The sequence below is a fragment of the Trichechus manatus genome, unplaced genomic scaffold, assembly GCF_000243295.1.
Source record: "Trichechus manatus latirostris isolate Lorelei unplaced genomic scaffold, TriManLat1.0 scaffold00039, whole genome shotgun sequence".
Taxonomy (NCBI): Eukaryota; Metazoa; Chordata; class Mammalia; order Sirenia; family Trichechidae; genus Trichechus; species Trichechus manatus.
The window spans coordinates 15,364,614-15,390,457 of NW_004443975.1; the positions used below are offsets into that span (position 1 = coordinate 15,364,614).

General features: G+C 39.4%; 1 protein-coding gene across 5 annotated transcripts in view; it reads right to left on the minus strand.

The window, feature by feature from the left end:
• The window catches only part of MARK1 (microtubule affinity regulating kinase 1), a 141,162-nt gene that overhangs the window by 67,965 nt on the left and 47,353 nt on the right, over positions 1 to 25,844 (minus strand). For 4 of the 5 annotated variants that reach the window (XM_012555420.1, XM_004375922.1, XM_004375921.2 and 1 more), the window contains exons 2-3: positions 15,805 to 16,008; positions 14,539 to 14,592 (exon numbers count right to left, since the gene is read on the minus strand). In XM_012555420.1, coding sequence (XP_012410874.1) covers positions 14,539 to 14,592; positions 15,805 to 16,008 — 258 coding nt within the window. Of the gene's footprint in view, positions 1 to 14,538; positions 14,593 to 15,804; positions 16,261 to 25,844 lie in introns of those variants that run through there. The other variant, XM_012555421.2, reaches the window with a different exon arrangement.

Sequence of the window (25,844 nt, forward strand, 5' to 3'; positions counted from 1 at the left end):
GATGCAGCACTGGAAGTGCTCACTCGTCTATGCCAAGAAATTTGGAAGACAGCTACCTGGCCAACCAACTGGAAGAGATCCGTATTTGTGCCTATTCCAAAGAAAGGTGATCAAACAGAATGTGGAAATCATCAAACAGTATCATTAATATCACACACAAGTAAAATTTTGCTGAAGAAAATTCAAAAGTGGTTGCAGCAGTACATCAACAGAGAACAGCCACAAATTCAACCCAGGTTCAGAAATGGACATGAACGAGGGATATCACTGCTCATGTCAGACTGATCCTGGCTGAAAGCAGAGAATACCAGAAAGATGTTTACCTGTGCTTTATTAACTATGCAAAGGCATCTGACTACGTGGATCATAACGAATTACGGATAACTTTATGAAGAATGGGAATTCCAGAGCACTTAACTGTGCTCATGCAGAACCTGTACATAGACCAAGAGGCAGTTGCTGAAACAGAACAAGGGGATACTGCATGGTTTAAAGTCAAGAAAGGTGTGTGTCAGGGTTGCATCCTTTCCTCCCTACTTGTTCAAAGTGTATGCTGAGCAAACAATCTGAGAAGCTGGACTATATGAAGAAGAACAGGGCATCAGGATCTCAGGAAGACTCATTAGCAACCTGGGTTATGCAGATGACACAACCCTGCTTGCTGAAAGGGTAGAGGACTTAAAGCACTTAATGAAGATCAAAGGCCACATCCTTCAGGATAGATTACACCTCAACTGAAAGAAAACAAAAATCCTCACAACTGGACCAATAAGCAACATCATGATAAATGGAGAAAAGACTGAAGTTGTCAAAGATTTCATTTTACTTGGATCCACAATCAACGCCCATGGAAGCAGCAGTCAAGAAATCAAACGATGCATTGCACTGGGCAAATCTGCTGCAAAAGATCCCTTAAAGTGTTACAAAGCAAAGATGTCACTTTGAGGAGTAAGGTGCACCTGACCCAAGCCGTGGTGTTTTCAATCACCTCATATGCATGTGAAAGCTAAACAATGAACAAGAAGACTGAAGAAGAATTGACGTCTTGGAGTTGTAGTGTTGGTGAAGAATATTGAATATACTGTGGGACTGCCAAAAGAACAAACAAATCTGTCTAAGAAGAAGTGCAGCCAGAATGCTCCTTAGAAGCAAGGATGGTAAGACTTCATCTCCCATTCTTTGGACATGTTATCAGGAGGGACCAGTCCCTGGAGAAGGGCATCATGCTTGGTAAAGTGCAGGGTCAGCAAAAAATAAGAAGACCCTCAACAATATGGATTGACACAGTGGCTGCAACAGTGGGCTCAAGCATAGCAACGACTGTGAGGATGGAGCAGGACCAGGCAGTGTTTCGTTCTGTTGTAGACGGCACCTAACAACAAGATCCTTCTCTACTCAGGCCCTTTACATCAGCCGTCCCTCTTTGACTGTAATGAGTGTTCTTCTCCCCACTTTTTCTTAGAATTATGAAATAGTTCAGATTTGCTTAAAAGTATAGAAATCATTACAGCACCTCTGTATCTTACCATGAGGATTAAACAACTGATGTTAATATTCAGCCACATTCACACTAGGTTTTTTCCTTTATTTTTAAGAAAAAATATGAATTTTTAAATTAGTGAGTTTATTTTATAGGTTTTTTATTTTAATAAAGTATTGCTAAGAAATCATTACAGTCATAGTAAAGGCTCACCCCATCTTTCTTTTTCCCTTCCTACCCTACAGATAACCACCTGCCTAAGGTTGGTATGGAGTCCCTGGGTAGAGTAAACAATTAACAAGCTCAGCTACTAACCAAAAGGTTGGAGGTTCAAGTCTATCCAGAGACACTCTGAAAGAAAATGCCTGACAATTTACTTCTGAAAAATTGGCCATTGAAAATCCTATGGAGCACAGTGCTACTCTGACACACAGGGGTCATCATGAGTCGGAATTAACTTGACAGCAACTGGTAAAAACAACAAGACAGCTACCCTTTTTGAAAAGCAGCTACTAGCTGGGTACTGGGCTCTTATCATAACTGAACACCCGGCCCCTGGATGGACCGCTGCGTTCATTAATAAAACTGCCTTACTAAAGTATGTGAACCAGGAGGAGATGAAGCACCACTGGCAGTCTTTTTGAGTCAATTGTTTAGGAGGCCATCCCAACGCTCAACAATACAAGCTGACTGTGCTGCATGGACTGCTCCTTAAACACCTTGACTACCAATCTACTGTTGAGTCCAGTCTGTCATGAGAGACCAGGTCCTTACCCGGGCAGCCTGGGAGGCCCTGGACAGAGTGGCCAGAAGGTGCATACCCTCACCTCCTCCTTGCTGCTCTCAGAGAGGCGATGGCCTTGCTCTGAGGGGGGGGACTCAGGTCAGCAAACGAAATGTGCCCAGGTAGTGCCAGGAGTCCAGGCGAATACTCGCAATGAGGACTAAGGGGACCACCAATCCCAGGACAGAGGGGATGCCACCTGTTCCAGGGCCGACCAGGACTCTGTAGGGTCTTCTCTGTCCTAAGGTGGACAGCCTCCTCAGAACTCGCTCAGGATCCTTACGTTGGTTCCTGACACCACCTGAGACTCCTCCCTCTGCTCACCTGACACCACTCCCTCAGACCAAGGCCTTCACCTCCCTCAACCTCAAAAAGGAAGTGAGGGAGCACCTCAGCAGGTAATCACTGCTCAGGGGCTACCTGGGTTGACACTGAGAGCAGGACTCTTGCGTTAGATTTTCAGAGGATCTAGACTTCTAATTTCCAACCTTTTTCTTTTCCTTGTTACGGCACATTAGCAGATAAAATTCACATATAACTGTAAAATCACAAATCTGATGATCCTAGGTTTTAATATAACCAAAGAATTGCTGCCAGAAAAACAAATCAAATATTACTGTCATGAAATTCGTAAAACCATTTCTTAAGGCTTGATTAATAAAACTAGCCATTTAAAGATTAAAAAAATCATTTTACAAGAAAAAAATTGCAACTAAGGTAAAAATATATGGAACTTTATTTGTTTTAACATTGTTTTTCCCCCGAACCTCCGAAGATGTATTATAGAGAATAAAAACAAATGGTCCTGACTTTGGTTTTGCTACGTTATATAGAGTTTAAAGTGTCTGAGCTTGTTATTAGTGTGAATAGCATTCTTATATGTTTTATTTGTATTGTCACCATTATGTGCTTTTAACAGAAAAAAAGGTCCTGGAATCCTTTTTGCTCACCTACACTTGTATATAAATGAATTACTTCTGCTTTCTTCATCTATTCCTGTTTTCTTATTACAATTTAATTTGTTAGACTGGCAGAAGTAACTATAAAACCAAAACCCACAAGCAATACAGGACAGTAGAAATCTTTGTAACTAGCTTCCACTTGCTAGATTAACTATCACTCCACAGTCCCTCTGCCCTCCCTGCATCCCCATCTCCCCTCAGCTGAGCAGTATGGTAATTACCAAAGGTTATCTAGGTCTCAAACATGTTCTCTAGTCGTACTTGTTACATCTATTTAAGCAACTGTCTTGGTTATCCAGCGCTGCTGTAACAGAAATACCACAAGTGGACGGCTTTAACAAACAGAAATTTATTCTCTCACAGTCTAGTATGCTAGAAGTCCAAATTCAGGGTGTCAGCTCCAGGGAAGGCTTTCTCTCTCTGTTGGCTCTGGAGGAGGGTCCTTCTCATCAATCTTCCCCTAGACTAGGAGCTCCTCTGTGCAGGAACCCCAGGTCCAAAGGATGCACTCTGCTCCCGGAGCCTCTTTCTCCGTGGTATGAGGTGCCCATGTCTCTCTGCTCACTTCTCTTTTATATCTCAAAAGAGGTTGGCTCAAGACGCTATCTAATCTTGTAGATCTCATCAATGTAACTGCCACTAATCCATCTCATTACATCATAGTGACAGGATTTACAACATATGGGGAAATCACATCAGATGACAAAATGGGAGACAATCATACAATACTGGGAATCATGACCTAGCCAAGCTGACAGATATTTTCGGGGGACACAATTCAATCCATGACAGCAATGTATTAGTTTTCTACTACACAAACCTAGCAGCTTAAAGCAACACACCGTTTTAATGGGTCAGTGTTCCGGGCACGGCTTTGCTGGTCCCATGTACAGGGTCTCACCAGGCTGCAGTCAATGTGTTGTTCAGGCTGCATTAACATCTACAGGATCAACTGGGGAAGAATCTATTTCCAAGCAGCTCTAGTGCTAAGACTAGGCTTCCAGTAGGCTCTCAGCCGGAGGCCGCCCTCAGCTCCTTGCCAAGTGAGCTTCTCTAACATGACTGTTTATCTTCTTAAGCCAGCAAGAAAAATCTCTGGAGTAAATCTGCTGGCAAGACAGAGTTTTATACAATGTAATGTAATCAGGGTAGTAAAACCCCCACCTGCTGGTTAGAAGCAAGGCATACACAGGTCCTGCTCACACTCAAGGGGAGGGATTACACAAGGGTATGAACACTGGGAGGAGGGAAACATGGGGGGTCATGTTAGTCTGTCTGCCACATTAAAGTTTACATAAACCAATGAATTACAAGCTTGTTATTTAACAAAAAAAAGTAAATTGAATACTTTGGAAATACTTCAGAAAAGCTGCTAAAGAAATTGCTGCCTAGTTAGGTGTGGGCAAAATAAATATAAAAGACTAAAATAAAATCTGAGGTTTTGCTCTCAGATTACCTCCTAGGAGTCTTTAAATTCTCTCTCCATTAATTTAAAAGAGAAAAGAAGGAAAAAAAATAAAACAAACAAAAAAAATGGAAATGGTAGTAAATGCGTTGTGAGCTTACGAGTGTGGTTTCTGCAAGATAAAGCAGAATCTCAATCAGCAGACCTAAATTTCTGTAAACCGCCTTAGCCCTACATCAAAAGACAGGTCAATGGTTGTACCTTTCTGTGCTCAGTTTAAATGTTAAATGTTTATATCATTTTTTATTGCGGGAAGTATATGTATCTTTTTAAAATAATTCCTCGCTTTCATTTTTCAATTAAGAGCTCCTGATTACACCAGAGAAAAGCTTGGATGTTACTTCTTAGCTGGCGTAGGGATTTACTGTGTACCAAGAAGGCTGGCCCATTAAGCTGCAGCACAAACATGCCAGGTTGGCTGCTTCATTCTAACTCTTCTTCCTCTTCTGCCTCAAGAAAGCACACTGAATTGCTAAAGAGAACAACACTGTCATAAGGGCAAGTACGAATTTACTCCAGACAGTTTTTATTAAATTATTGGCAAATTTGGTAGCTCACTCTGAGAAGCAAACAGCTAGGGCGCATCAGCATAACTAGAGTATACTCTGAGTGTAGTATACTCTGCACAACTAAGTAAAACACAGTGATGTCTCCTGGCAGCGCCATGTTTGAGAATCTCTGATCTAAAGGAATAGATTAGCTGCATATCCTCCGGCCATTCCTGCATAAATGCTGTTTTTGTTTTGCTTATTTGATTGTTTTTTAAGCTGGGCTTTTGAGCGGCACGATCATAGTCCCCAACCAGTACCTGGAGTGTAGGTACTCTGTTCTAACAAGAACAGAGCTGAGCTGAGGATAGGATTAAAACCATCTTGGAAAAATTAGGGCACCTAACAAAAATAATACCTGAATACAGAAGGCCACTTCACTTCCATCTGGAGATGAAGCCAGAGAAATGGCTACAGGAAGGGCTGAAGTTCTCTAATTCCAGTTATAATAGTAATAATACACAGCCATTGGATTCCTACATTCCAAAGATGTCTTGAATATATTGTTCTATCCTTAGTTTCCTCGCCTTCGGCAGATTTTGACAAGGAGCGAGAAAAACCCACAATAAACAAGAGCAAGAAAGCATGTATGGGTTGGGTGTGTGATGGCTGAAGAGGGGCAGCTGTGGAAGGAGCAAGAGTACGTGCTGTTGGCAGGAGTGATTAGGATGTGTTAAGTGGTATTATGACTAAGGATAATGAAATGCTAGAATCCTGCTCCACTAATCAACCTTCCTCCCAAAGAAACACCCAACCATCAGCTGGATTTGGGTCACCAACTCTCCAAATCTAGAGAATTACAGCAAATTGAGCAGTAGCACGTAACCTCAGTGAAGGTCTAAGATGTCTCTTCCTCTCCATCCCCCTACCCCTCGCTAAAACTCTTACATGTTTTCCTGTACCAGCTGCATGGGTCAAAGGGAACAGGGAGAGGAGACAGAACAAGCCACACACAGCCCAGAGTGGACCCCTACTGGAAAGGGTATCCATCTTAGGAGAGCTTACTCTTCCTTTAGGAAAGGTAAGGAGGGTTGAGTGGAGGAGCGGAGGGTTATATTCAGACCATGGTAAGGAGTCTACCCTGAGATGAAGCATTATTGTTATAGAAGTCAATTACTGTGCGTGCCATATGCTCCAGGTACAAGTAAGAAAAATACAGCTGTCTGTAAGTATATCAAATAGCTCCATATTACTATTTGAGCTTCTGATCCTAATTTTTAGTTCTATTTTTTTCTTTCTCATGTTCAAGCTGTGACATCTCGATGTTTCTAACATAAATTCAGCAAGAGAGCTCTGAAGTTACTAATTCCCTTTGAACTTAATGTCATGGGTTTGCTGTGGGCTGGAAATTAAGGCCAGAGTTGTTAAAATTGTGTGCTGAATTAGAGAAACAGGTGTTGAGTGAAGGCTTGAGGCGGGCCTTCTATGACTAAAAGGGTCTTCACTGTTTGGACTTTGTGGAAACCACTCCAGTTGTTCAGAGGTCATCGTTTCCTTCTTGGTTCTTGACTTTGTCCCAGATAACTGAAACGAGTAAATAATCCTCAAGTCTATAGTGATATGTTTACTTTCCAATTCAGTCCTTCCTGGCTAGGGATTAGGTCAGGATTAGTGAAATCCATTAGCGTCATGTCATCAACATTTGCCTCAATTATGAGCATTTTCCTTCTTTCCTCTCTACTACTCCTTGTTCCTTCCTGTGTCTTCCATCCCTTCTGCCTATCACTCTTTTTTGATAGTTGGAAAATCTGTAATATTTACAACTAACCAACTGGATATACTTTAGACAGTCTCATTCTATTTACACTCAAAGCATCACAGTCAGGGGTTGTCAAATGCAAGCCGTCTTCTTTCCACCAAACCTGTTCACTGTGTTGCCCCTGGCCTCGTCAGTGTCATAGGGCTTCTTCACCACTGGCTTAATCTTGAAGCTCAGAGAGGACAGTTCTGGGGCCGTGGGAACTTGATAAAGGCGGCTGCGGTCAAGGCTGTTGCTGCAGGGAGAGCTCTCCAAGGCCACCTTCAGAGTCAGTAAACTGGGCATGCAGAAGGTGGAGGACATGCACATCTTCCTGTGTTCTTCAGCACAGCCTTCTTAGTCTTTCGCTTTGATTTGGGTTTTGTGAGGGCTCTTCATCTTCACTGCAATCTCTGCAAACAATTATATCCGCATATTTGACAGCAGTTTACTGGCCTATTAATGTGAAGCGTGGACACTACCTTACCCTGCAGGTGACGCTCAGTTCTAAGAGACTGCTAGGTCCTTGTCTAGGTTCTCTCAGATGTGCCATTTGTTGAGGGATTGTATATATGATGTAGGAGCCCTGGTGGCGCAATGGTTAAGTGCTTGGCTGCTAACTGAAAGGTCAGCGATTCAAACCCCTTAGCCACTCTGTGGAAGAAAGATGTGGCAGCCTGCTTCCATAAAGATTACAGCCTGGGAAACCCAATGGGGTAGTTCTACTCTACCCCATAGGGTCACACTGAGTCAGAATTCTCGATGGCACACAACAACAAAAACATATATATGATTTGACCGTATTAACATGAAGGGTTTATTATAAACTTCCAGCTTTTTAATTTCTGAAATCATCATGTTCCTCCTGTTCTAGCTTTCAGACATCTTATTGGGACATGAAATATTTTTAAAATTATTTTCAGTAGCGTTATAACAACTTAGGTAAACTCCTTCCAATGAAATAGCAGTGTAGAAGAGGAGATCTAGATATAATTCAATGAACATATATTATATAATTTCTAATTTAAAAAAATATCAGCATTATTTCCCAAACTTGACAAGTTGTAGTCAATTATTCATTATAAACTACAGAAGGAAATAGCCTCTAAATGGTAGGCTGTCCTACTTTTTCAAAGTTTTGTTTTCCCAGATAAATTGTGAGATTCTTTATTTCTTGTGAACTGGTACCAATTTTATATTGCTTCAATCTCTCCAAAGGCACTGAACAACTCTGGGCACAAATATATATAAATTGTAAGAGATAAATAATTCCAGAGGAAAGATATTAAACATACAAATAGATTAAATTTGAAAAGATGGAATCATGGAAATTATAAACAAAACTAGGTACAATTTTGCATCCATAAAGTTGACGCAGATTAAGAGATCTGATAACATAAAGTGCTGGAAAGAACGTGGGGCAACAGTAAATCTTACACAATGTTCGCAGAAGTATAAATCGGTGCCACCACTTTGAAGAGTAATTTGACATTATCTAATAAAGTTGGGGATGTGTATGACCTTCAACCCAACAATCCACTTGGGGAAGATATATCCCTCTATACATGTGCACACGAAGATATACACAATAATGATCATTGCAACATTGTCTGCAGAAGCAAAAAAAAAAAAAAATTATACAAAACAAACAACAAACTGTGTACGCGGACCTTAAAACTGGGATGCTTGGCATGAGCTAAGGTGGCCAATCCAGATCTAATTAAATTCCATTTTTGAATCAAACTGCATTCTGAACTACAAGCTTCTGCTTTTGCTGAAAAGACAATTCAGCCTCTTGTAAAAATTTAACTGCAACACAAAGGAGCAAGATTTTACTTTGTGCTAGGAACTGTTTGTTAAAAGATGTTTGTCAATGTTTATGCAGCTTGTCCTAGAGAGAATAGTTTTAGTCAACATTATCTCAGGAAGTTAGGAAATAGAATTGACAATGTTAAGTAACGATGAAGCCCTGCAATTGTCTCATAACTCTGCAACCAAGATGAGGTAAACATCGAACAACCAAGTCTTAGTTCTAAATTTACTGATTCCCTCAAATCAGACTTCATTCACTCGCTGAGACCTTCGCTCCATTTCTGCTGACTCTTTATAAACGTGTAAAGGTAGGCAGCTTGTTACCTTAAGGTAAGATGGAGAGGCAAACATGCAGAAAGTCTACGCAATCGTTCCCCAGGATGTTAACAAACAGACTTGCTGATGTTAAGAAGAACGTCTTGGGCAAATATGTTCCAGGGGGGTAGAGATTAATGTTAAGAAAGTCTGTAGATTGACAAACCCCTTGTAACTTCTGCCATGTACCCCCTCACACTCCCGTGCACAGAGACCTTTGTTTGTTTCACCTAATAAAAACCTCTCTCTCTTCTTACCATTTGGAACACACCACTCTGCTTGGATGCAAGTGTGTGTCTCCCAGATTTGTGAATGTCTCTGGTGCTTTGCTCCAACAAAACAAACAAACAAAAAAGCACCACCAGGAACAAGCGAGATATCCATCAACAGAATGGATAAATTTAGTGTATTTATTAATGGGAGATGGATAAACTATGGTAGACTCATACGACGGAATACAACAGTGGCAAAGAAAAAGAACTAGATTATGTAGATAACATAAATAAAACTACACGACAGCGTTAAATGACAAAATCAAGTGGCAGAAGAACAGGAGATTTAAAAATAAATACTACATAGTATTCTATATACGGATTCACCATGATAAAATGTTAAAGGACAAAACAACCAACCATAAATAGGAATAATAAATTCAGGATAGTAGTTACATCTAGGTAGGAAAAGACAAGCATGAGACCAAGAAAGCCAGAGGGTGGCTTCAACTCTATCTGTGATGTTTCATTTCTTAAAAAAAAAAATGAAACATTTTAGTGCAATAATAAAAATTATGAAAAAGTAATTTTTTCGAACAGCAAAGACATTTTGAAGTCCCTATCCAGAAATTAAAAATAGACTAGTTTACTATGTCAACAAACCGCAGATGCCCAACTAGGAAAAAACGGAAATATGACTCTTAAAATAAGTAAGAGAATATGACTTTTTAAACAGTCAGATGGTTAATCTAAAATTCACAGATGATTTTAAGATTACTAGCCTCCTTCATTTTCCCCTAGAGAAAAATGTTCCATAGCGATTTCAGTAAATCTTAAGTTTCTTGAGAATGTACGTCGGAAACAATGTATGCTTTACAGCCAATAAAAGCCAAGCAATCAGAATTGACGTTTTAAGGGGCAGAGGCAGAAATCAGGTATCAAAAACAAACAAAACTACCACCCAAGCCAAAACTAACAAAAATTAAAGCACACATATTTATGAATAATCCTCAGTTAAGACTGCTTTTAAGGGGGTAGAGGGTAGGGGATTTAACATCGTTCCAGACAACAGGAAAGGTTTCCCTGAAGAAGTGACTCGAAGGCTGAAAACTGCTGGATGAGTAAGAATTAAGTGAAGAGGGGCAACAGGCCTAGGCAGAGGGTGGGGTGTAAAGCTGAAAATGCCTGGAGGCTAGAAGCTATGAATAGGAGCAGATGAAAGAAAGTCACTGCAGCTGGAGACTGGGTGATGAGGGGTGCGGGGAGAAACAACTCCTAAGGGGAGTTGGTAGTCTATGAGGTGGAAGACAAGGTATATGTTAATGAATTTGAATTTTAGATTACCAAAAAACGGAACACCATCTAAAAGGTTAAACAAGCATGACATAATCAGAGTTTATTTTGCATCCTTGACTTTTGAAACAGTGTATGTGTATGTGTGTGTGAATATACACCTGTAATACCCATTGCCATTGAGTTGATTCCAACTCGTAGAGACCCCATAAAACAGATTAGAGCTACCCCACTGGGTTTCCAAGGAGCGGCTGGTGGATTAGAACTGCCGACCTTTTGGTTAGCAGCTGTAGCTCACCGTAGCTCTTAACCACTGTGCCACCAGGGCTCCGTGTGAATATATAGAAGGATGCAAAGTGGACGCAGAAAGACCGGTTAGAAGGCTACTGGGGTAGTCCAAGAGAGAGATATTAGTAGTTTTGTCTAGAGTGGTCACAAAGGAGAAGAGAAAAGTAGACATTCTCAAGACAGGCAAGAAATAAAATCAGCAAGACTCAAGGTTGGATTAGACAGTGAGACTGCGGCAGGAGTCGTCTAGGATGATTCTGAGGTTTCTGGCTTGCATGCCTGGGGGACAGTGCCATTCACTGAGAGGAACTAGAAAAGAACCAGGCGAGCAGGGTATGGAGTGGGCTCAACTGTAAAATGAAACAGGATGTAAAGTACGCATTACGTGAATATTCCAACAGGAGATGCCCAACAGAGCCATTTATTAAAGGAATATTACCAAAGAGATTCTTCTGTTCTCTCCTTGATCAAAATGCTCATCAGTAACTGCATAATTGGTAAATTGCTAAAAGACATTTTATTGTGAATACCGCTCCCATGGTTCTGTCCTCCTTTCTCTACCTTTAGTTACCAAACTCACCAACGTGACAAAGACTACTGAACGCACGTTCTGGAAAACTTAACCAGAGAGGTTTCTAGGCTTTATGTGAAAACTCAGAAAAGTTTAAATGGTTTCTCACCACCGTTTGACACTTTATATAGCCCATAATATACTAGACTCTAGCAGAAAATGAATAATTCGTTCAGTAAAGTCTACTTTTCAGATGTCCATTACTGAAATTTCTCACACTTTCCCTCCTTGTGCAAAATCGCTGTCATACCAAAGACTCACACTTATATAACTTTAACAGTCCTCTTTTGTTTAACAATGTTTAAAACGTTATTCTGAGTTATAGCAGTCTTGTTTCTATTTTCATTAACAGGTTTTACTATTCAAGAAATCACTTCTGAACCAGTGGGACATATTTGTGAACTGGGAATATAATACAACAAAGTAAAGCGATAGGAAATGCAAATTAACAAACAATACACAAAAAACATAAAAATGTTACCAGAGATAAATTGCACCCTGGTGACTAGGAGCTGAGACAGACTAGCACAAACTTTGTCATCTGTGCATAAACCATTGTGTCCAACCTTCAAAACACTGTGGAATTTCGAAGAAAATCGTAACTAAGCTTACATTTCAAATTTGTGAACTGTGCACAAGATTGCTTCATTGTTTTGCTTTCCTTCTAACACTCCTAGGCTGCCTGACAGACTCCCAAGAATCATTAGTATGGTTCACAGGCCATACTCCAAAACACACTAACATATCAGGTGCGACTCATGCTTTGCAGAGGAAGAAGTATACATGGCATCTACCTCAAACGTTTTTAAACTAAAAAAGCTCATTACACTGGATTCCATTAATTCAAAATACGTAATACAAATAATATAAACATATTATATAAGCAATGTCAAAGCCAAAGACGCTTAAGGAAGCCCAAAGACCAAATTAATTTTAAGGACTTTATATTTTGGAAATTCTGAATAATTGGGATATCTCATAAATCTTATCTATCACACTGATGTCATCAAAGGAAAGAAATATTTCCTATAAATATATTACACGCAGAGGAGGAAAAAGTAGTGGGATCAGCTTAAATTCAGATACAAATCCAGAACAAGATTTAACCTTAACATTTCTGTAGGTAAGATTCTACACACCTTAGGGGATTAAAATGAACACCTTATTTCCTATCACTTTGTTATCATTCTCTGCCTATTAATTAGCATTCCTAAGACGTGGAGAACATATTTTGCTATTTTTTACATAGAAGACTTGACTACCAATGCTAAGAAAAACAAATGGATCACTGGTCATTCCACTATTTATTTTTCAGGTATGACTGACTGGGAGCTGCTTCTGGCAGTTAATGGGTACAGCCGAATGCTGAATGTTCTATAATGCATGAGAACTAATCGAACCTTTATCTCTTGTTTTTTCCCCCCAAAACTTTTAACAGAAAGCAAATTTATGAACACAGATGCGAATGATGTAAAAAAACAAATCATATATACAGGGTACTGGTTATGTTTAGTGAATTTTAATTTTTCCTTTCCTTTTATTTTCACAGATTAAAGAAAACAAAATCGCCATCATTTTTCATATGGTTGGAAGAGCAACACTTCATTTTATCACCAAGATTAGCAGAATTTATTACAGAAATTATATGTCACTAACAACAACTACATATTTTAGTTATTCAGATAAATAAAGCAACATTCAGTGCCATGTTCACATGTGGTTATACAGCTCTCTCTGGGCCCCATGGGAAAAAAAGAGTGGGGTCACGTTACTGTGTATCCCAGCTAGCACAACAGTAGTTCTAAATGCCACTTGAAACCATTCAATTTAATCCACAACTTAATCAAAGAAAAGTGGAAAAGTCAGGTGAGTCATGGATAGGGCCACTGGGTACAGTTCGTGGATTTTAAAAAGGTTCCCAGTGGGAGGGCCCAGAATCTGCCCCTATTATGGCTCCAGTCTGCAAAAAAACAGCATCTAAGGTGATTCATCTGTGGAGGGAGGGTGCCTTTTTGTAACTTACACAAATGCATCATGGTTAGCTGGAAGACAGGCACTAGGAGAGACTTCCTCCCAGAGGAGACTTATACACTGTGCTATTTCACACACTCAGAAAGAGAAGAGGCCAGCAAACTCCATGCATGGTCTCACTGGTAAGAAATACCAGTGCTGTGAAAAGTTATACTGGTTGTCAAACCAAAAAGCAATCTCAGTTAAATATGAAGACAGACCCCTAAGTAAAGATGTACAAAATAAACTGAGTAAGCAGCACTGAGCAAAGTGGGAAGACCTGATATTACAAATTCAATTTTTTAATCTAATGTTAGAATCAAAGCAGGTGTAGCTAAACACACCATACTAAACATATCTTATGATAACATTCTCTCTCTTTTAGAAATTCAAAGTTATTTAGGTTGTATTTAATGTGACTATGATACCATTATATTGTTTTAAAAAAATGTATATTTTCCCACTATATACAAATTAAGCATATTTGGCATCAACGTTAATACGTTTGCTTCAACTCTGAACTACTAAAATGTGTATTTGAGAAGGCTGCATGCAAGTTTTGAAGCAACAACAAACAACTCCGGTTTACCAGGGCAATCCCTATCCTGACTGCTTCCTTTTCTCTCCCTGCTGGTGCACACTTTCCAGCTCGGAAGCAATACTGTGTCTTCTAACTGTTAGCTGAAAGGTGAGTTCTTAGGAAGAAGAAGGAATGAAACAATAAAAGGAAACGCACCTATGGGCATTATTAACTCTTAATTAGACTTTTAACTAAGCAGAATTCTGAATACTCCAAGACGCTAGGTACAAAGTTTTATTCCACTGAATTAAAAGAGACACGTAATTCTCATATGCTGCATTAGAGTAGCAAATATTTTTCAAACAACTACTTGATAAATCATAAACATGTTTTATATTGTATGTCTTTTCTTCATATAACTTACGAAATGCAGTGCTGGACCTAAGAGGAAATTTAGGATAACTGAGTTTACAGAACATCACTTAACTGAGTTTACAGGAACTTGCATTCTAATTACTTACTATTAAAATAATTAAATACCTTTTGTAGACTGGTAGGATTTAGCTGAGTTTTGTCTATTATCTTCACAGCGACCTAAAAAAGAGAATCATTAAATTATACTGGAGGATACATATTTTAATGAATAAACACTTAGGAAGAAAGTATCTCTTGTTTCATTCCTAACTAGATGCAATTTAGCTACATTTGGTGCTCACATCAGTAAATGGTAAAGTTCTGATAATTTTGCAGCCTTAGAATATATTCTACTGATGCAGGTCTTTATCCTATCTGATCCTGAATCAATAAAACTAAGGCTTTGTTATCTCTTCCAAGTGTCCCCTTTTAAAGTAAAACTCATCCTGAATCTTAATATTTTACTTACAATCTTGATAAGCAACAATCATCTAAGGGGTGGGAGACTTAGAAGTCTGAAGTAAGATAAGCATTCTATGAATAAAATGGTTACCCAGATGGAGCGCTCAGATACCCAAGCTTACTTATAGCAGAGTAACAAAATGGACCGGAACGGCCTCTAGGTCTCTGCCTACTGTAGCCTGTGTCACAACAGCTCCAGAGTTAGAACGGACAGAACGGGCTAATTCAACAGGAAATGACAATACTATTAGGTATAGAGCAAAGTGAAAACAAAAAGCATTTTATGATTGAGGTGTTTTTTTACAATGTTCTAATCAGATCCAGTAAACATTACGGAATGCAGAATGTTAGATGTTAAAACTTTAAAATAAAGCCTTTGAACCCAATATAGAGACATAAATATGCACTACACGTATGTGCAAATATAAAATTTTTTACTATATAAACAATTTAAAACACATAGGATTTTAGAAATCCAATTATCCTATTACCTAAGAAAAACACCTGCATAACAACACTTATTCAATGTGCTCTCTAAACGGTTATAAATTAGTGGGTGACCTTCTGTACATTTACACCGAATTTACCTTAAACTGCGATTAATAAGAAAAACTTATCCCAACCCTGTTCCTGGGGGTTGGGTGGCAATGGCAATCAGAAACGTTGACCAGAAACCATAAAATGAAAGACAGAAGGCTGGGGAAGGCTCGTCCATAGCAACCCGATTCACCAGGGATGCCAACACAACCCTCTCCTAAATCAACCTTCACACCACAACATAACTCTATCTCCTAATGCTCTGCTCACAGACAGCTCAGTGCTTACCATACTGCCGCTATGGCTTGTTCCCCAACATCAGTTATAGGAAAACTTTTTAATAACACTCTGGAGAGGCCCAAGGAAATATGAAAAGGCATCATGAAAGCTTACCTCTCTACCAGTGAGAACGTGTCTTGCCAATTTCACTTTGGCAAAATTTCCTTTCCCTATTGTTTTTTGTAAACGATAATTTCCAATGTGAGGCTGATCATCTGTCGCTGAAGTGATGGAGTTTCTACACCGGGGAATGTTCTGTCTGCTACTTGATTTGGTCGGCTGGATGAGTGGTTCAGTATATCCATCCACAGATGTGTTCTAAGAAAAAAGTGACACGATTTCATTGTTAATTACATTACATTACAAAAAAAGAATTAAAAAGACTATAATTCATTAACAATTCATCCTCAGTGAAAATACATTGCAGTACGTGTTTGTAAAGTTTGAACACGTTATTCATAATTTCTGCTTGACTTCAGCTCTATCTTGGGGGGGTAGTAATTATTCTAAATGAAAAGGTCTGCATATTATATGCTTTTTAAGGATATGCTTTGGATTAAAAAATATTTCGTGGAGAGACAGCTAGGATTCCCACAAACCGTTACCCCTCTTTAGGTTGAGATGACCACATAGTCAGGACTGCTTCATTAAAAGGGCAGAAATGTGTTTACTGCCAACACGAACAACCTCAAGAGTGTAATTCTGTATTCTTCTCTAAACTAGCCCAGCTGCTCGTCATATTCACACTCTTCCATTGGCTGGGCATATAACTCCGCATACTGACAAAGCAGCTGCCTGCTTCAGGGGTATGTCTCATCAGTTCCTGCCCAGCCCCCTCACCCAGCTTCCCATGCCCCAAGGAGAGCTGCTTACAACCCTGCCCAGGTCCAGGGTTCACTTCCACTGCATTCGCCTTCAATGCTGCTCTGAGGCAAGGACCTCACTTGGTCTCTCATAGTCTCATGCTAGCCTACAATTGCAATGAATATGAATAGCTGATCCCGTCCACCTCTGGGCTCGGCACCTCCCTTCCCAAGCTGCCTGACCAACTATTCCTCTCAGCAGCTCGGATTGGTCCTGCTCTTGTCTAGTTTTGCCTGCATTCTGACATGTAAAATTTCTAGTAGTTTTTTTTGTGAAAAAATAGAATCACACACAAGAAACATACCTATTTACTAATCATGTAAAGCATGATTCAAGGTCATTTTTCTATTTGTTACTAGCTTCTGATTTTTGCATTGTTTTAAAAACTCAGCTCAGGATTCAAACCCTAGGCAGGTTTTCTCTGGGTCTTACGCACACCTGCAGCCGCTGGCCTCCTTCCAAGTTGGATGTTCCTTTGAGTTGTTCTCACAGCAGCGGGTACTTCCCTGCGTCCCAGTGTCCACCACGCTGTACTATCATAATACGTTTACTCGTGTCTCCGCCACCCGACCACGAACTGTTTGTGGACAGGTTGATTTCCTTGCAGAGTGCCAGACCCACAGGAAACAGTCAATAAATCAATGGTTCCCAAAGTGGGCTCCCTGCACAGCACCATCAACATCACCTGGAAACTTGTTAGACATGGAAATTCTCTGGGCTTGTCCCAGATCTACTGAGTGGGAAAATCTGGGGTTAGGGCCCAGCCATCTGTGTTTTAACCAAGTCCTAAGGGTGATTCTGCGGCGTGTCGAAGTTTGGGAACTACGGCAATAAACAACGCGAGAAGCAGGTACATACAAAGTTATTCACCGACTTAGAGACTTCTCTATTATCTAGGCAAACGAGAGATTCCAGTTATTCTCAATTTCTAAGAATTAGGTTGCCGTATTTCCCACAAATAGTACTTCTCGACCTGAATAATGCTGACTTTTCCATCCTTCAAGATTTAACCTGAATCTCTCCTTCTCCACAAAGTTCTGTCTTCTCATGAGGCGGAGCTGATCACCCTTCTCTTCAGTTGCTATCTTTATACCCCGTGAAAACCTGTACTGCTGGCAGCTACCACCACCGACTGCTCTGACCAGGCTCACAACACAGGGTTCTGGACAGAGCTGGAGAAGGATGGAGAACACAATTCTAACACACAAAAGAAGACCAGATTTACTGGCCTGACAGAGACTGGAGAAACCCCGAGAATATGGCCCCCCCGATACCCTTTTAGCTCAGTGGTAAAGTCACTCTCGAGGTTCACCATTCAGCTGGGGATTGGATAGCCCCATAAAACAAAATGGGACTAATGAGGCACAGCAGTCCAGGGACAAGGACTACAAGGCAGGAGGGGACAGGAAAGCTGGTGATAGGGAACCAAGGTTGAGTAAGGGCACTGTTGACATGTAGTGGGGTTGTTAACCATTGTCATAAGGCAACATGTATACTAACTATTTAATGAGAAACTATTTTGTTCTGTAAACCTTCATGTAAAGTGAGAATAGCACCGCAACTGGAAGAATGTAATCGATGTCACTGAATTGGCACACACATAAATTTTTGAAATGGTGTATCTTTGGCTATGTTTATTTTCACCAAAAAAAAAAAAAAAAAAGGTTCTCCAAGGTCAAGAAGAGAGAATGTTGACATGTTGTGGGGTTGTGAACCAATGTCATAAAACAATACGTGTACTGTTTAATGAGAAACTATTTTGTTCTGTAAACCTTCATGTAAAGTGAGAATAGCACCGCAACTGGAAGAATGTAATCGATGTCACTGAATTGGCACACACATAAATTTTTGAAATGGTGTATCTTTGGCTATGTTTATTTTCACCAAAAAAAAAAAAAAAAGGCCCTCCAAGGTCAAGAAGGGAGAATGTTGACATGTTGTGGGGTTGTGAACCAATGTCATAAAACAATACGTGTACTGTTTAATGAGAAACTATTTTTCTGTAAACTTTCACCTAACATAAAAAGAAAATTTAAAAAAAAACCAAAAACTACTACTGGAATTATCACACCATCTTCTAAGTATTTGTTCATTATTTTCACTGTAAGCCTAAAGTTCCTAAAACTCCATAGCTTAATCTGGTGTTAAGCACAAAGTAGGCACTCGATACCTACAAGCTAAATTGAAAGAATTTAGGGTACTTGTGCTCCTGGAGAAGCCCTGGTGGTGCAGTGGTTAACAGTGTGGTTGCTAACCAAAAGGTCGGCAGTTCAAGTCGACAAGCCATTCCTTGGAAACCCTATGGGGCAGTTCTGCTGTGTCCTAGAGAGTCACTATGAGTCAGAATCAACTCGATAGCAACAGGTTTTTTTTCTTTTTATGGTGCTCCTGGTAACCATATAGAATTGATTTCTGTGTAATGATTACTCACTATCCAAATCTTTGATGTCTACCATAGCAGTATGAGTTAAAATATTTGAGTCGTAACCCAGCTCTCTATGGAGATTGCGGAGTATATACTGGCACTGAACCAACTGTGATAGACCGCATTACTAGCCCACAATTTTCACTCCCTTTGCCATGTAACTTTCCAGTACCTTCCCATTGAGGGTGGAGCATACTTCCCACCTCTCTGTGCCTGGTCATGTGATTTGCTTTGGCTAAGAGAATGAGTTGGACGTGTCAGTATACAAGCTCCAAGCTATTCTTCAAGAGGCCTTGCATATTTCAACTTGCTCTCTTAAAGCTGATCCCAAGAGGAGGATGAGAAATACACAGCCTAGAGCCACTCCCAGATGAGTCCAGATTAAATCAACTGACCCCAGCTGACCCTCTGACTCATGAGAAATAATGAATAGTTGTTGTTTTAAGCCACTGAATGTTGGGATGATTTGTTACACAGCAATGCTGATGGATACACAAAGCTATCACTTTTAAATAAAGGGGTAAACATAAAGGAAAAGATAGGGAAAACACTCATGAAAAATTGGAGGACTCATATCAGACACATCCAAATCCCTGTAGAGTCTACAAACTATAAAGGGGGTACACAATCAATTCCCTAAGAAACCCCTGATTGCAAACTGCATGAGGGCAGAACCGTTGTCTATTTTGTATCCACAGTACCAGATATGCTGTAACAGAGGCATAAACAAACTTTTCCTGTAAAAAGCCAGACAGTACATATGTTAGTCTTTGTAGGCCACACAATGTCTCTGCTGTATATTCTTCTTCTTCTTTTTTGTTGAATAGCACTTTAGAAAATGTAGAAAACATTCTTAGTTCAGTGCCATAGAAAAACAGATCACAGGGCCAGAATTGGATGAACCATGGTGTAAGACCACATTTTGAGGCTGCAGGATTGGTTAATCCTACCAACAGAGCAGAAGAATCTAGAGACAGCATGGATATGGATGGCTGTGCTGGTACCTGGAGAACAGAGGAGATGACAGAGAGCCCTTCTAATAGTATTCCTTCTCACTCCTCCCCTCCCGAAGTAGGAAGAATGGTAATATTCTCCCACAAAAAAAATTTTTTTAAAGATCTCTGAACTCTCAATATTAAGCATGATCATTTTATGAGCTACCCAACTTATACAGAATACATTTATATGAGACATAAATAAATTAAAACAGAATACACAGCATATACTTTATATTACACATTTCTCATTATAGTTGCCCACTCAAACAAATACAGGTAGTCCCTGACTTATGATAGGGTTCCGTTCTGAGGACTCTGTCATAAGTTGGTTCTGACATAAGTCAAATGGCTCTTTTTATTTTTTAGTTTTATTACCATTGCCTTTTATTATCAGTATCTTTATAAATCCAATCTTTGAACATCTGCAAGTAAACATCTGAGAATGATAACATCAGCAAATTAAGCACCACAACACTGTATGTAGTACACATTACTAATGACAAGATGTACAAAAAAAAAAAAAAAAAAAAAACAGATGGTCGTAACTCAAATACATCGTAAATTGGGGATTACCTATACTCGGAAAAAAATCACACCTTTCCTTCGGATTGACACAACACAATATTTCCTTGAGGGGGCTCTTTGAAGAATAGCTTGGGATAATCTTGCTCCTTCCTGATCAATAGCTTAACTCTCAAATAAGAAACGCAGCAAGAATACAAATTCAGCTCATGCTTGATAAAACACTGAGTTTAAACTAAGAGCTATCTCAGCCCTAAGGTTGTTAGATATAAGACATTATATTAGCACAATCACAGAATGTCAGTGGGCTTTAGTCCCAGCCTTTAGGTGAAAATACAAATTCAAATCTTGTCACTTCCTTTAAGTTGTCCACTCAACCCAGTCGACACTGAATTCCTCCATTCTTTCTGTGGCAGTGGCAACACGACCCTAAAGCACGCCCTAATGTACACCACAATCAAAGTAACCAGAGGTAATAGTTTCATTAGCTCTATAACTTTGCATGCCAGGGATTACCAGCCTCCAATTTCTGAATCACAATAGGTTTTTCCCTGCCTTCAATATCAAATAAAATTAAATTCTTCTACTCATCAGCTATCCACCCATGGGCAAGTTATTTAACCTTTCTGTGCCTGTTTCCGTATCTGTGAAATGGAGTTAAGGATAATGTCTACCTCATGGATTTTCTGAAGACTAGATAAAATAACGTACGTAAAGGTGCTTAGAACAGTACATGGTAACCACTATATAAATCTTTGCTAATTAGAACCACACAAACAAAGAAACAAAAACAACCCACCTCCTAGGCCAAAAAACCAACCCAAAATTTCTGTCATTTCCCTGAGCATCTGTGGCCTGCAACCACTTCTGGTACCAATTTCCATTATCAGTCAGGGTTCTTGTCTGCAACCACTTCTGGTACCGATTTTTGTCATCAGTCAGGTTTCTTGTCTGCAAGCAACAGAAACCAACTCACATTAACTCAAGTAGAAGAATTTGAGCTTTGGTCGCACAGTGGTTAAGTGTTCAGCTGCTAACCAAAAGGTTGGCAGTTCGAATCCACCAGCTGCTCCTTGAAACCCCTATGGGGCAGTTCTACTCTGTGCTATAGAGTCACTGTGAGTCAGAATCAACTCGATGGCAACAGGTTTGGTATAGCTAGCTGAAGAAATCCTAAACTTATGTTCAAGTGAAAGAAGACACAGAATGTGCAAGTTGCCAAGATATAAGATAATTATACTTGCTAATAAAGGATAAAGAAATAAAATGATGCAACAAAGTGACTACAGGTGAGGGAGTGCTACTTTAAAGAGAATGGCTCGCACAGGAATATTTAAATGCAGTATTTTTATGCAAATAACATGCATGTTATATGGTTTTTGCAAACCACACAACCCCCACGCATTATTTTCATAAACACACTATACCAATTTTTTTTCTATGTTGCTGACTTCAATCTTTTTTTTTTTTTTTGTCCAACAGATTAATGTTACTAGGGTAAAACTGATCTCATGAAACTTCGTTTCAGGTAGGTTATTTTCCTAAACCAAGTGCAACCAATGGTGAATTGAACAGGCTTGTGACGGAAATGGGACGCCATGTTGAAACCAAACAGCATGAATGAATGAATGAAGAGCTATAAATTATTAAGTGAGAAATGATCCTAGACCCAAAACTACAAGAACAAGATGACGTTTATATTTTATTGGTTGCATAAATCTTAAACATAATTTTTGATAATCAGTGTCTTTGAAATCAACAAATAAAAGTCACCAGAAGAAATTGTGTTTTCATCTTAAAATAGGCCATTTTAGTTTATTCACTCATTATCATCATCGGTGGTTCTCATTCTCACAGAAAGGCCATTCCACTTCATGAATTTAGAAATCCAGGTGAAACCTGCCTTGCAATCTGGGATTCCTCTTTCATTTGCCAGAAGCTTTGCTTTGATCTGAATTGCAACAGTAGAGACAGTCTGATTTTGCTCCCTTCAAAAAATAATCCACTGTTTCAAGTCTTTCTCCAGCTCGGGCCATTTTGCTTTGGGCCCACAACGTGTGTGTTTTTACAGATTCATTTTCTCCAGCTCTTTTCTCCTTTCTCCATTCGTGAATGGACAACTCTCCAAGCCTGAACTCTCACGCTGCTGCTCTGTTGTTTGTTTCTTCCACCCTAGCATCGACTTTCAGTTTGAAGTCGGTGGTATAGGACTTGTGTTTAATCCCTGCTATCATCCTGAAGAGTTCTAAGATTTAGATTTATAAACTGAAAAAATGTGCACAACATAATCGATAACCGGCTGATTCTAGGAAAGCGATCACAAAATTCAAATGTCAGGTGTACAAGAAGCAAGAGTCCTTCTATATGCTCGCAAGCCTATGACTAAGGTGACTTATGATCATTGATCAAAGATACTGGTGCTAATAAGACATAATTAGACTATGAAATAACTAGACCTAACATAGCTTAATGGTTTCACTTAAGACAATCTGATAAGGTTTCGCAGTCAGTTGTTGAACCAAGAGCTATCATGTATCAGTTTTGCTTTCTTGACTCCTCCGATCAAAAGCCACAGTCAGAAGATGACTGGGATAATTACGTCAATGCAGATTCAAGATCCTACTGATAGCTACCGGATGCTATTAATGCCAGTGCAGGCTTCACTTTGTTTGCACTTCCAATTGATCGCACTTGGTTTATGGACAGGCTTCAGTAGATTCAAGGTTCTGAACGATGACTCAAAAGCATTGGGGATATAATTATCAGCTTAATAAAAACAACACACAGTTTCATCTGTTTATTTTCCAATTACCAGAGTACTACCAAACTTGATCCATGACTTCTTGACTATGGTTTCTACCGCTATTATACAAATATGACCAGAAGTAACATTTTCTGACAAATGAATGAGACCGAATGAGGCCAAAATTCACTTGTGGAAATGTCAGGAGACATGTGCAGTATACGCATAGGTGTGCTATGCCAGAACTTTTTCACATAATTTTGTCATTTCCATGTGTTATGCGTGTGTATGCACGTTATTTACATGGGTGTGCTACTTATGAAAAAATATGGTAGATGGCATCTGAGCTGGACCTAAAAGATGATGAGAAGCCAGATAAGCAAAGGATGAGCATTTCAGGCAGTGAAATGAGCAAATGGAAATCCTGAGGTGAGGACATGCTTTGTGAGCTCAATGAAGAAAAATACTATGAAAATATTAAGTTAAACTGGGTATTTTTTTCAAAGGCCTACATCTTCAAACTTCAGTTGTCCAAAAGGGAAAACTACAAGTGGTCACATTTATACTATCTGCATTCAAGTGGTTTAAATTAGAAATACAAATCCCTGCATATGTGATGATACCAAGCCAGATTTTCAAGGCAAAGGTGGGCTAACACATAGGCAATAAATGAATAAATGAATGTATGAATGAATCAATTAACAAACAGAAGTTAAGGGAAAAAAACGTATTGAAGATAATGTACATCTCCATCTCACTCAAATTTCATGCTGGGTGGTTCCTCCTTTTCCCCTGAACACAATTTTTAAATCAAGAGAAAATCGGGCTGGGATTAGGATTTCTGCTTTCAGGATTTTTTTCCTATGTAAGATCTGAAGTGGCAGGGCAGGATCTTAGTCATCCAAAAGGGCAAATAATAATAAAAGCTATCATTTATTGAAGTCTCATTATATGCTAGGAGATGGCTGTACAAAATGCTTTACATGCATTACTTCTTCCAATCTTGGTAACAAGCCTATTAAGAAGTGTACAAGATGACCCCTATTTCATGGATTAGGAAAATATGGCCCAGAGAAGGCATACACTGTTAAAATTCTGACTCTTCTGATGTTAATTCCATGTTCTCTGTAATTATCAAAGTGCCTATGTGTGTATGTTAGGGTAGGTTGTGGTATCTGTGGCATGTATACCTCCATGTCCTTTCCCCTGGATAAAGAATGTCAAAAGCAAAAAGAGGAGCAAACAGACAAAAACAATAAAACAAAAACAAAGAACAATGGGCCTAACTGTATGCTATCCCTAACATACATAAGCAGTGTGACAGTCATCCAGAAAGCCACCTATTCCCATGCATAATATTGGCCTGCAAAAGCCACACTAGTAACAGATCAAAAAGAAAACTGGCGTTCATTTTAGTTAGATAGTAACGGAAGTAGAGTCAGCCAAAGAAATGGCCGTCCTATTTTCAAAAATGGGGTTGACAACACTCTCAGGTCAAGTAAAAGGAGCACTTCACTGGGTGCTTTATTTTGGCTGGAGCTTTTTAACTGATGGAATCATTTCTGACTTTCTTGTTAAAGTCAGAAAGTAGCCTGGGAACTACAAAGTTCAGGGCAACTGAACGTGGCTGATAAAATCAAAGAAAACAGGTACCTTAGAAGTTAATCAAAATCTAAGCTTCTACAAGTTTGCTCACTATACATATGCCATTGATAAAGATACCTCAAAATGAGGCCTCAATTTTAACTGCCAAACTCCGATCCTCCCACAAGGATGTATCATGCTTAGTTTTTTCCAGACAGGAAAGACTTTCTTTCACAGGTTGCCTCACTAACTTGGCTAAGGTTTATTTACTTTTATTATTTTCACTACCCATCAACTGTTGTCAAACCAGATATAAAAGGGACAAGTAGTACATCTTCCCATACACAGAATTAGAAACAGTTGAGTAGGAAGACTTCTCCCACTCTGTACTCACAATGGAATTAGGAAATCCAGAGTAACAGAAAGTCACGACAGTAATTCTAAGGCCTCTTGCGTCATCTTTCTTTTTTGAACTCTATCTCCCATCTCACCATCAGTGACTCATTTACTCACTCACTCAATCAACAAAAATTGACTTTGACCCACTGTACGCAAGGTCCTATTATACATGCTAGAGAAACAAGAGAAAACTAAAGCAGACAAAGTCTTTGTCTTCATGAAGGTGACATTTTGGTAGACAGAGGCAGAATGGGAAGATGATAAATATGTAAACCAATAAAAAGATAAAATGTCAATTAGTAGTTCATACTGTGAAAAGAAAAATCAGGCAGGGTAAGAGACTGGAAAGCGAAGACTATCAAAGATAGTCTCTGATGAGGTGACATTTGAGAAGAGGCCTGAATAAAATGAAAGAGTGAGAGTTAGGAGTCCAGAGATGAGGGGAGACACCTGGGCTGCAGATGTTACTCTGGGAATCATCAGCATAAAGAGAGCTGCAAAAGCCGAAAGACTCGATGAGATCACCGAGGGCGTGAGTGTCCAAAGAAAACATATCCCAAAACCGAGCTCTGCGACACTACCACATTTAGGTGAGGGGAAATGAGGAGGAATCAAGAAG